Source organism: Natator depressus, chromosome 23, assembly GCF_965152275.1.
Source record: "Natator depressus isolate rNatDep1 chromosome 23, rNatDep2.hap1, whole genome shotgun sequence".
Classification (NCBI taxonomy): domain Eukaryota; kingdom Metazoa; phylum Chordata; order Testudines; family Cheloniidae; genus Natator; species Natator depressus.
In genome coordinates, this window is record NC_134256.1 from 1,862,602 (window position 1) to 1,874,608 (window position 12,007).

At 65.9% G+C, this 12,007-nt stretch overlaps 1 protein-coding gene across 2 annotated transcripts; it reads left to right on the forward strand.

The window, feature by feature from the left end:
- Positions 1 to 2,156: 2,156 nt before the first annotated feature.
- CCDC97 (coiled-coil domain containing 97) lies at positions 2,157 to 6,889 on the forward strand. Of its 2 annotated transcripts, none has more exons than XM_074937041.1 (5): positions 2,157 to 2,247; positions 3,554 to 4,546; positions 5,205 to 5,447; positions 5,639 to 5,768; positions 6,177 to 6,889. In XM_074937041.1, the coding sequence occupies exons 1-5, from the start codon at positions 2,205 to 2,207 to the stop codon at positions 6,289 to 6,291; spliced, it is 1,524 nt and encodes a 507-aa protein (XP_074793142.1). In that variant the 5' UTR covers positions 2,157 to 2,204; the 3' UTR covers positions 6,292 to 6,889. The 2 variants fall into 2 exon arrangements, with proteins under 2 accessions (XP_074793142.1, XP_074793143.1); XM_074937042.1 differs by having other exon boundaries at positions 3,557 to 4,546.
- Positions 6,890 to 12,007: the final 5,118 nt, after the last annotated feature.

Genomic DNA, 12,007 nt, shown 5'->3' on the forward strand with positions numbered 1-12,007 from the left:
CACCTAGTGGCTTTTGGACATCAGAGGCTCAATTCACCATCACCCTTCTTGTTTCATCACTTACCAGTACAGTCTCCCCCTTTTCCTTTGGCCCTCTTGCCGATGGGGTAAATGACCACCAAGCTGTGCAGCTCAGCAATGAAGTGAGGGCAGGGTTTGTTGCACAGCTGCTCTGCCAAGAGCTTGTTAGCTGCCCCAACACCATCAGACAGATTCAGACCTCGAGCCTGGCATCTTGTGTAAAAACCACTACCGGCTTGTAACTGTGCTGGGGTCTGGGACAGGGCACTGTGCAGAATCACACTCTTAGAAGGGAGAAAAGGCCTTATTACTTCCTTAAGTGTACCAACTGTGATAGTCCAGGACGAGGCAGAGAGCACAGCCTGGACAAGAGCTGCATGGAGCAACCTTAAGGCGCATAGATAACCTTGGCAGAATTGGATTTTTTTTTATAATTTCAACAGACATCTATTTATTTTGAAGCATTTTTTCTGTTTAGTGACGTAGATTTTCACTGTTTGGGGACATTATGAGGGGAGGGTCAGTTATTGAATGAGAGCCATAGAGCTTCAGAAAGTTAACGCTTTGTAACCATTAAATTCCTTGAAGCAGATTCTAAGAAGTTCTCAAGCAGCATTTCTGTTTCTTTGCCTAGCCGTGAATTTTTATTGATGGAAATACTTTTTGGTAGTTGATGTGTGTGTGGTGAAATTGACCTTTATCAGGGCTCTACTCCTTCCAAGCCTACACCAATAGGCAGCAATTAGTGACCCTCCCTTCTTTAGAGCTCACTTGCTCTCCTGTTGTTAAAACAGCTCCCTTCTTCGGGGCGGAGGTGAGGGAGGCAGACCAAGCTGTGTCGAGCCCCACACTTGCTAAATGAGTTAAGTTTATAAAGTGTGGAGGACAAAATATTCTGGGAAGATTCCTTGTGTGCACAGCTGGAACTGAGCCCCTGGGATCATTCCAACCAGCGTAATATGATGCGATGGATGCACGAGCCTGATCTGAATACGATGCCTGGGATGTGAAAATCTCCCCTGCCCCTCTTGCAATGCACTCTGCCCTCGTTGTCTCAGAATGGTGGGGCATTTTGACACTTACCTCCCTGGTAAAGCACAGAGAGAGCTACTGATGTGGAAAGAAAAGCATGGTGTAAGAGCTCAGAGGTAGCTTGTGTAACCTTTAAGGGGAATAAAACCTGCATCTCCAGGGAAGCCTTTTGTGGGTAACTTGTCCACCAAAAAGTATAGATCCCCCTGTTCTCTTCCCTCCGACAACCCGAGGGACCACCAGCTCACTTCCCTGTGCAGCAGTATCTTCCAACTGAACGTAACGGCCAGCCTGGGTCAGACCTGTGGTCCATTTATCCCAGGGTCCTGTCTTCTGACTGTGGCTGGTGTCAGAGGCTCCAGAGGGAATGAACAGAGCAGGGCAACTGAGTGATCCATCCCCTGTTGTCCACTCCTAGCTTCTGGCAGTCAGAGGTTTAGAAACAGCTAGGGCATGGGGTTGTGTCCTTGACCATCTTGGCTTATAGATGCTCCCAGTCTACTCTCAGCGGATTTTCAGTTGGTTTCTCCTGCAGTCTGTACTGCTGCCGCCTCCTTACAGGTGAATTTTCCCTGGGATTTCACGGATTATAAAGCCCTGAACCCCCTGGGATGGTCTCGCCTCCTGTACAATAAGCCAGAGAACCTCCTGGCATTCATTCCTGTTTGAACATGAGCAGATCTTTGCAGGGGGACCAGTCCCAGCTTGATGTAAAAGCCATGACGGCTTGGTAAGTTGTTCCAGTGGTTAATTTACCCCTTGTTTGCCAGGCTTTCAGCCAGCAGCAGGTGTTAGTCCTGTGGGGTGGGGGGGCTACAAGCTGGGGGAGCGCCCCCCCCCAAATCTAATCCTTGCAGCGCCTGGGGCCAAATCCCCCTGCAGTGAGATTTGCCTCTGTGTCTGCGGGGAGTACCCTGGCTGCCCGAGCGGCCCCTGGGCGGATGAGGTGGGGCTGGGGGGCTGCCCCCCCAATCTGCCCCCTTTGAATGAGCGACGGACACCAACAATGACCCTTCCCCGCCCACCGCGGAACGGACCTGTCCCGGAACTAACGTGCCCGGGCTGCGTTTCCCCCTCCCGCGGGGAACCCTTTGGTCGCGGACCGGCGGGGGGACGACCCGGAACTTCCGGCCTGGCGCGGCGCTCGCGGGATGGAGGCGGAAGCGGAGGCCCGCGCGCGGCCGCCCCCGCCGGGTGAGCAGCGGGGCGGGGGGTGTCGCACCCAAAGGGGTCCCCCGGCGCCTTGCTCAGGCCTTGGGGTGGGGGGGGGTCGCTGTCTCCTCCTGGAGGAGATTTGGGGGCCCCCGAGTTCTGCCCTGACCACCCCCGCGGGGACCTCCCCGTTACTCTGGGGGCGTGCTCCCCGACCCCCCCCCGACTGAGTGACCCCCCGGGGGCTGGGGGTGGGCTCCCCGACCCCCCCCCGACTGAGTGACCCCCCGGGGGCTGGGGGTGGGCTCCCCGACCCCCCCCCCGACTGAGTGACCCCCCCGGGGCTGGGGGTGGGCTCCCCGATCTCCCCCCCCGACTGAGTGACCCCCCCGGGGGCTGGGGGTGGGCTCCCCGACCCCCCCCCCGACTGAGTGACCCCCCCGGGGCTGGGGGTGGGCTCCCCGATCTCCCCCCCCCGACTGAGTGACCCCCGGGGGCTGGGGGTGGGCTCCCCGATCTCCCCCCCCGACTGAGTGACCCCCCCGGGGCTGGGGGCGTGCTCCCCGATCTCCCCCCCCGACTGAGTGACCCCCCCGGGGCTGGGGGCGTGCTCCCCGATCTCCCCCCCCGACTGAGTGACCCCCCCGGGGCTGGGGGTGGGCTCCCCGATCTCCCCCCCCGACTGAGTGACCCCCCCGGGGGCTGGGGGCGTGCTCCCCGATCTCCCCCCCCGACTGAGTGACCCCCCCGGGGGCTGGGGGCGTGCTCCCCGATCTCCCCCCCCGACTGAGTGACCCCCCGGGGGCTGGGGGCGGGCTCCCCGACCCCCCCCCGACTGAGTGACCCCCCCGGGGCTGGGGGTGGGCTCCCCGATCTCCCCCCCCGACTGAGTGACCCCCCCGGGGCTGGGGGTGGGCTCCCCGATCTCCCCCCCCGACTGAGTGACCCCCCCGGGGCTGGGGGTGGGCTCCCCGATCTCCCCCCCCGACTGAGTGACCCCCCCGGGGCTGGGGGTGGGCTCCCCGATCTCCCCCCCCGACTGAGTGACCCCCAGGGCCTGGGGGTGGGCTCCCCGATTCCCCCCCCACATCTGAGAAATCTGCCCTGAGCCCCCGCCCTCCCCATGGGATGTCCCCCAGTTACTCCAAGGAGCAGAGCTGGCCGTGGGGCCCACTTGCCCCCAGCAGCCCCCCCCCCCCATATGGACCCCGCACACACACACACCCTTAGAGGGCCGGGCTGGCTGGTGGGTCCCTGTTCTCCCTCCTCCTCCCCCCACCCTCCCAGGTCAGCCCTGACCCCCCTTGGGGAGCCCGGCTGGCCCAGCGTTAATTCCGTGTCTCATCAGCAGGTAGCACGGGTGCCTGGAAGAGCAGGGAGCAGCAGGAGCTGGAGGCTGCACCTTCCCCGTCGTTGGCAGAGAGCCCAGCCCCGGGGGACCGTCCCCCCAATACCAGCGGGGTCACCGAACCGCCTCAGGGCACGTCACGCTGCGGGGAAGGGATGCTGGAAAGGCCAGCCCCGGGGCACCGTCCCCCCAGTACCAACAGGGTCACTGAACCCCCTCGGCAGACATGGCATTGGGGGGAGGAGATGCTGGAAAGACCAGCCCCGGGGGACCGTCCCCCCAATACCAACAGGGTCACTGAACCCCCTCGGCAGACATGGCATTGGGGGGAGGAGATGCTGGAAAGACCAGCTCCGGGGGACCGTCCCCCCAAGAGCAACAGGGTCACTGAATCCCCTCGGCAGACGTGGCACTGGGGGGAGGAGATGCTGGAGAGCCCAGCCCCACAGGACCAACCCCCAAAGAACACTGGGGTCACCACCCCGCCCCGGCACCCGTCGCCTTCGGGGGAAGCGATGCTGGCGACGCCAGCCCTAGGTGACCATTCACCCGACAGCAGTAGGCTCGGTGAACAGCTGCAGCGCCCGTCCCAGCGGAGGGGAGGGATGCCGGAGCCCACCCCTGCTGTGGGCTTGGCTCACCAGGAGCCCGGGGCCCAGGAGCCCGAGGCAGGCGAGCGGGCCCTGCTGGCCATGCTGACGGCCGTCGCCAGCAGCCCGCTGCCGGTGCGCAGCCAGCAGAAGGACGAGCCGGACCTGACGGCGGAGGAGAAGCTGGCCATCCTGCGGGCGCTGTACCGGGACAAGCCCGTGGTCTTCCTGGAGCGCTTCCGGCGGGCCCTGCGCGTCGAGCACCTGGGCTGCTTCGCCCACCTGGCTGCCCGCTACGAAGTGCGCTTCTACTGCGACGAGGTGCGCCGGGCCGCCCGCGGCAAGGCCGGCCACACCCGGGTGCGCAACAAGAGGTATGCCGCTCTGCAGCAGCTCATCAAAGGTACGGGGCCTCCGGCCCGCCAGGCCCTGACCCTCCCCGCGCTGCCCTCTGTTATTGCACCCAGCCCCACAGACGTGGGTCACAAGAGGGGAGGTCCAGGGTCTTCACAGTCTGGCACCCCGGTCCTGGTGCGACGGGGCACGGAGCAGCAGCGGTCCCCTGGCGGCCAGTGCTGACTCGGATGCCCCAAGGCAACGCTAGGGGGCGCTGTGCTGCAGGGAGGGTAGGTTGGTGCCCGCTGGGTGCCCTGGCTGGAGGCTGCTCTAGCAGGACGTGACCATGCCAGTCAGCCCAGCTGGTGCCAGGTGCCCCCCGCACAGGCTGCCATGGCAGAGGCTAAGGACGGCGTGGGTCAGAGACAGGAGCCCTGCCCGTGGGGGATCTCTGCAGGCTGAACAGTGGGGGCTAATGGTTAGAGCAGGGGGGCCTGGGAGCCAGGACTCCTGGGTTCTCCCCCAGCTCTGGGAGGGGAGTGGGGTCTAGTGGTTACAGGAAGGGGGCTGGGAGCCAGGACTCCTGGGTTCCATCCCGGCTCTGGGAGTGGAGTGGGAGCTGTGTCTGCCCTGGAGAGCCCCAGAAGCCACCTGCCTCTGGGGGCCCCAGCCCTGGTGCCCCAGCCCCATGGCTCCGGCCCCTCCACGCTCTCTCTGCCTTGCAGGGGGGGAGTATTTCAGCGACGAGCAGATGCGGGCGCGGGAGCCCCTGCTCTACGAGCAGTACATCGGGCAGTACCTGAGCGACGAGGAGCTGCTGGCTCTGGGCAGCCAGGCGCTAGCCGGCCCCTGCTCCCTCTCTGGCGTCCTGCTCGACTCCTACCAGGAGCAGGTGCTCCAGCTGCGGCTGCATATCCAGCAGGAGCAGGAGGACGCCTGCATGGAGGAGGAGGAGGAGGATGACGAAGGTCAGTATCTAGTCCAGCTTGGGGAGGGGAGTGGGGGCTAGTGGTTAGAGCTGGGGGGGCTGGGAGCCAGGACTCCTGGGTTCTATCCCAGCTCTGGGAGGGGAGGGGGGGTCTGACAGCCCGTTACTGGCTTTGCGGATGGTATCCGTCCTCTCCTTGCTGATTGTGCCCTTCCCCTCTCTCCTTGCTAGGCGAGGATTCCAGCTCGGCCTCGGATGCCTGGGTCCCTGACACGGAGGAGAAGGCCTTCCTGCGTGAGGAGTTCACCAGCCGCATGCACCAGCGCTTCCTGGACGGCAAGGACGGTGACTTCGATTACAGGTGAGGGGGCGGGCACCGGGCGTCACTCGCTGGGCCACTGCCCGGGGGGAACACAGCAGAAGTGGGTCTGGTGGGGGTGGGGCAATCTGCGTCTGTCCCAGCTCTGGGAGGGAGAGAGGTCTAGTGGTTAGGGTGGGGCGCTAAGCCAGGACACTGGGTTCTGTCCCCGGCTCTGGGAGGGGAGTGGGGTGTATGGGTTGTGGGGGCTGGGAGCCAGGTCTCCTGGGTTCTCCCCCAGCTCTGGGAGGGGTGTGTGGTGTAGGAGTTAGAGCAGTGGGCCAGGACACCTGGGTTCTGTCCCTGGCTCTGGGAGGGGAGTAGGGTGTAGGGGTTAGAGTGGGGGGGCTGGAAGCCAGGACACCTGGGTTCTGTCCCTGAGGTCACAGCTCTGGGCTCGTTCTCTCCCAGCGAGGTGGATGAGAACCCGGAGTTCGACAACCTGGACATTGTGTCGCGGGACGAGGAGGAGCGTTACTTCGACGGCGAGGAGTCCGAGGAGGCGGAGGAGATGGAGGCAGAGTAGGGGGCCCCCTGCGCCCCCACCAAGCCCTAGCACCCTGATGGAGTGGGGGGACACCAGGACCCAACTTGTGTACAGTAACCCAGACTCCTAGTCTGTGACCTGGCTCCTTCCCCCTGCCGGCTGGGGGCGTGTCCCTGCAAGGCGCTGCCCCCGGACGCTCTCCCCAGGTCGCTCCCCGCCTCTGATCTAGTCCAGACAAGTACCTTTGTGTAACGGGATCCCTGCCCCCCTTCTCTCCAAGGCTGGGGCACCCCCCCCGGGCTTCATTAGCCCCACGTTCCTGGCTCTCGTGGGCAGCCCAGAGCCAGGAGAGGCACTGGGGAGCAGCTGGACTGGGGAAGGGGCTGCCCAGACTCTGCCCCGCCCCGTCTCGCGGGCAGAGGAACCGCTGGATTTCTGGCCTCGGCTCTGGGCCTCCGGGCCCCCGAGGGCGGGAAGCGTCCCAGTGGCGAGGCGAGGCCCAGGGCTGGGAGCCGCTGGCCTCTCGACGCTGCACCGGGAAGCAGCCGCTCAGGGGAACAGCCCCCCTGCTGGAGCTGGCGAGGCGCGTGGGGCGGGGGGACGCTGTCACAATTAAAGCTCTTCAGTAACGGGTTTTGCAACAGCAGCAGTTTGGTCCTTTCAGCCTGGAAATCCAGGAGCCGGTGTCTGCGGCTTGAGCTGGGGCAACAGGGAGTGGGGGGCTGGAAGCCAGGACTCCTGGGTTCTCTCACTGGCTCTGGGAAGGGAGTGGGGCCTGGTGGTTAGAGCAGGAGGGGCTGGGAGCCAGGACTCCTGGGTTCTCTCTCTGGGTCTCTGGGAGGGGAGGGAAGGCTAGGGGTTAGAGGTGGGGCGGGGGGGTGGCTAGGACTCATGGGTTCTATCCCCAGCTCTGGGAGGGGAGTGGGGTCTCGTGATTAGAGCAGGGGGGGTGGGAGCCAGGATGCCTGGGTCCTGATGCCAGCTGAGGCAGGGCAGTGGGGGTCTAGTGGGTAGAGAAGGGGGCGGTTCTGTTCCTGGCTGTGCCAGGGGAGCACTCTCTAAGCATCACAGCTGGGTTTGCTGGAACTGGGGTGTACTCCCAGCCCCTCTCTCTGTGATGACTTACTTTGCCTCTCCGTGCCTCAGTTTACCTTACCCCAGGAGTTAGTGTCTGTTGGGTGCTCAGGAAGCTCAGAGCCTTATCCCCCCTGCCGAGCTCCTTCCTGTTGGCCAATCGTCCCTGCCGGCCCTGGGCCCTGCTTGATTCCAGCCCCCACTGTTTTGGGGGGAGGGTGGCCGGGGCCCATGCAGGGACCTTCCGCTAGGGAGTGTTGCTGGGCGGGGAGAGCTGAGGATCCTGATCCCTGCAGGTGACTCACTTTCCCTCACCGGTTTCGGTTCCTTTCCCTGTCCCTCGTGGGGTTTTCGATCCCTTCCCAGCTTCCCTGTGGGAAATTCCACCAGCAGGTGGGGGTGCTGCCGCTCAGCTGACTGCCCGGGGCCGTCACCGAGGGGTGCTGGGAGCGGGCAGGAAATACCTGGTCCCAGCCAGCTTCCTCTTCGGTGACTGAAACCAGTTCCCCTGGGGCAGTCCCAGCTAGGCCCCTGCTCGGGCTTCCTTGTCTCGGGTCTGGGTCACGGGCCTGGCCCCTGGTGTCGGTTACAGCAGCCTCAGGGCTTCTCTCACTCCTACTTACACCCCTGGGGGGCAGGGAATAGCCACCGTGCAGGGCACCCCAGCCACTGGAATCCACCCCCTGTGGGCCCTGGGGGGCAGAGAATAGCCATAGCGCTATGCTCTCCGCCCACACCCCTGATCCATCCCCTAGCCGGGGTGACCCCTGTGTGAGGAGATTCCCAGGGGCTGACTCCTCACCCCAAGGGTCTGGGTGTGACTGAGAATTCCCAGTTGTCCCATGGAACTCACTGCCACTAGATCCGCCCCGGCGCTGGCAGTAGGGGGAGGTGGGGTCCCCTGGGCAGCTGCCTGTGGAAGGCGCGAGCTGGGCTTGCCGGCGCGAGCGACCCCGCGGTGGGCGAAGGAAAGTGGCGGGCGATTCTCACCGCCCCTCGCCGCGGGCACTCGGGGTCAGGGGCGGAGAATCAGCTGCCGGCTGCAGGGCCAGTTCTGCCGCCTCCGGCAGCTTGGAGTGAGCACCGGCCAGACGCCTGGGGACATGGGCCGGGGGGGTGCTCTCCCCCCACCCCATGTGTGTCATCCCTCGCCCCCCCACACACACACGCACACGTGCCTGGCCTCATGTGTCGGGTGCCCGGGGCTGGCTCTGGCCCCACTTGGCTCCAGGGGGCGACCCCAGGGTCAAAGCAGAGGCTGTGGGAGAATGGGGTTCATGAGTGTGTTGGGGGGGATGCAGCAGATCACTGGGGTTGCTCAGCCCCCTGGGCCCCCTCTGCCAAGGCTGCCCATGGGTTTCCAGGGCTGAGCCCTGGGGAATGGCTGGGACCCTTACGCTCTGGGGCCAGACCGGGCCAGCACCCCCGAGAGGGGACAGGCCCCATGTCCTAGTCCCCACCCAGCCAGTCCCCACCCTGGGGCGGGAGCAGGGCTGGCGCCCCCGAGAGGGGACAGGCCCTGTCCTCATCCCCTGTGGGAAACGCGAGGACCCTGCTGGCCTGGATCCTGCCCCGGGGGCTGCGTTGGCCCAGCCCACGGCCCATTTGCTCGGAGCCCCAAGGTCAGTGCTCAGCAGGGAGCCCCCCGCCCAGACCCAGCTGCAGGGGGCTCTGGGGGGCTCAGCCACCAGCAGCTGGGCGGCCTCAGGCCTGCGACGAGTTTGCCAGGGCTCAGCACTGCTGGGCCTGGAGCTGCGGGCAGCATGTGGCAGGAGCGGGGGGGCCAGGGTTCGCGCAGGAGGGTCCCGGGGGGTGGGGAGAGCTTGTCCCACCAGTCCCTCCCCAGCTCACTTTCCCTGTGCTCCAGCGCTCCCCCACTCGGCTGTGGGGACCCTGCCCCTGATCCCAGACCCTGGCCTGGCCCAGCATTGGTGCTGGCTCCTGCCAGGATTGGGCCCTGCCTTTCGGCTGCTGCCCCCTGGTCCCACCGCAGCTGCCCCCCCCACCACCACCACCACACACACGTCTCGGCTCCAGCCGCCCACACACCACCACTGCAGCCACTCCCACAAACCGCTCGGAGGGGCGTGGGGCCTAGTGGTGGGAGCCGCAGGGGGCAGGGAGCAGAGTCACGGCTGGTGAAGCACCGATCCCCGAAGGGCTGGGAGCCAGGACTCCTGGGTTCTCCCCCGGCTCTGGGAGGGGAGGGGTCTAGTGGTTGGAGCAGGGGGGGCTGAGGGCCAGGACTCCTGGGTTCTCTCCCGGTTTGTCAGTGATGGGCTGTGGGACCTGGGGAAGCCCCCTGCCTCTGTGTGTGCAGGGTGCGGCAGGGCCCTGATCTCCCCCAGCGGGGGGGCGGAGGCCCTGGGAGAGCCCCATGTAGGGAGAGCCCGAGCTCTCTGGGGTGGGGGCTGGCAGCCACAGCGGGCCCGTTCTGAGGGGAATCACGAGGGGCAGGAGCATAGGGGGGTCCCTGGGGCTCCCGGCAGGGCCTGGTTGGGGGCGGCTGGGATATTCCTGTCCCCGGCGCTGGGTAATTCGGGTGTTGGCACCGAAGGTTTGTCATCAACTGCTCACCGCTAACACGCCAGGGCACCGCGGAGTGGGGGGAGCCGGGCCTGGGCTAGCAGGGGCTGCGGGTCGGGAGTGGGGGGCACCCGGAGAGCTGCTGGGGGGCCCCCAGGGCTGGGCTAGCAGGGGCTGCGGGTCAGGAGTGGGGGGCACCTGGAGAGCTGAGGGGGCCCCCAGGGCTGGGCTAGCAGGGGGCTGTGGGTCGGGAGTGGGGGGCACCGGGAGAGCTGCTGGGGGGAGCCGGGCCTGGACTAGCAGGGGCTGTGGGTCAGGAGTGGGGGGTCACCAGGAGAGCTGAGGGGGCCCCCAGGGCTGGGCTAGCAGGGGGCTGTGGGTCGGGAGTGGGGGGCACCGGGAGAGCTGCTGGGGGGGGAACTAGCCCAGTTTATATCAGTCTCCTCCCAGGGCTGCCAGCCCCACATTCCCTCTGCCCCAGACCGCGCTGTACGGGGTGGGGGGGATTGGCAGCAGGGCCCTGGCAGTGACTCAGCCCCCGACATTCCCCCCCGGGGGGGGGCTTTCCATGGAAATTCCGGCTCCTCTCGCTGGGGGCTATTTTTGGAAACTTTTCTAAACATCCCGGGCCCCGCCCCTGCCTTTGATTCACCCCCAGCTCCTGCTGCTGGGCCCCCGGCCTGGGGAGCCGAGGGGGGCTGGGCTGGGCTGGGCAGGGGGGTCCCCCTTGGGGCTGGTGCCCCCAGACAGACCCTGTAGCCCAGGGGTTCTCAAACTGGGGGTCAGGACCCGTCAGGGGACGCGAGGTTATTATATGGGGGGTTGCGAGCTGTCAGCCTCCCCCCACATCCCGCTTCGCCTCCAGCATTGATAATGGTGTTAAATAGATAAAAAAGTGTTTTGAATGTATGGGGGGGTCGCACGCAGAGCCTGGCTGTGGGAAGGGGGGGCACCAGGACAAAGGTCTGAGAACCCCTGCTGTGGACCGCAGGGGGGCTCCCCTCACCCCACACCCTGCAGCCCAGCGCCCCCTAGCGCCACCCTGGGGCCAGCCCCGCCTGCCAGGGGAGAACACCCCCTGCTGAGCCCCCCACCCTGCTCCCTGCCCCACAGCACCCCCTAGTGCCCCATGGGACCCCAAGTCCCCTTGCTCTGGCCGTTCGCTCCAGCAGCAGCTGCTGTTATTGGTCCCCCGAGGGGGACGTGGCTGGTGCTTGGCCCAGTCGTGCGGCGCCGACTCTGGGGAAGCCCCCGGGCTTGTGGCCACGAGCACAGCTGCTTTCTCCATGCCCTCTTGACCTCCCGCAGCCGCTCTGCTGACACGGGGCTGTCCCACCCCAGAGGTGGCTGCATCTCGGCGCCGGGCGAGGGATCCCTGGATAAAGAGCCCCCGCCCCCCACCCCAGAGGTGGCTGCATCTCGGTGCTGGGCGAGGGATCCCTGGATAAAAAGCCCCCGCCCCAGAGGTGGCTGCATCTCGGCTCAGGGCGAGGGATCCCTGGATAAAGAGCCCCCGCCCCAGAGGTGGCTGCATCTCAGAGGCGGTGGCAGCCAATTTCACACGTTTTGTTTCGGGGGGCGGAGAAGGAAACTGGGAACTGCCTGGCTCCCAGTTCTCGTCTCTGCCGCTAGGGGGAGCTGAGCGGCTGGGATGTGACATGAGCTCTGCAGGGCTGCTTCATTCCACGCTGTGCCCCTGTGCCAGTCCCGGGGGGCTCGTCCCTTGCCCCCCTGCCAGGGGGTTCTCCATGGCCCCCTGCCCCCACAGCCAGCAAATGCCCCTTGTCTTGCCAGCAGCTAGGCTGAAACCCAGATCCACCCCTGACCCGGGCCCACGGCCACCGTCACCCCCAGATCCACCCCCAACCGGGGCCCATGGCCTCCGCCACCCCCAGATCCATCCCCGACCCGAGCCCACAGCCCCTGTCACCCCCAGATCCACCACCAACACGGGCCCATGGCTCCCATCACCCCCAGATTCACCACCACCCCCACTTGGAGCCACAGCCTCTCTCACCCCCACCCCCAGATCCCCCCCTCAATCCAGGGCCACAGCCCCCATCACCCCCAGATTCACCCCCGACTGGGCCCACAGCTCCCGTCACCCCCGGATCCACCCCCCCACACCTGGAGCCATGCCCTCTCTCACCCCCCC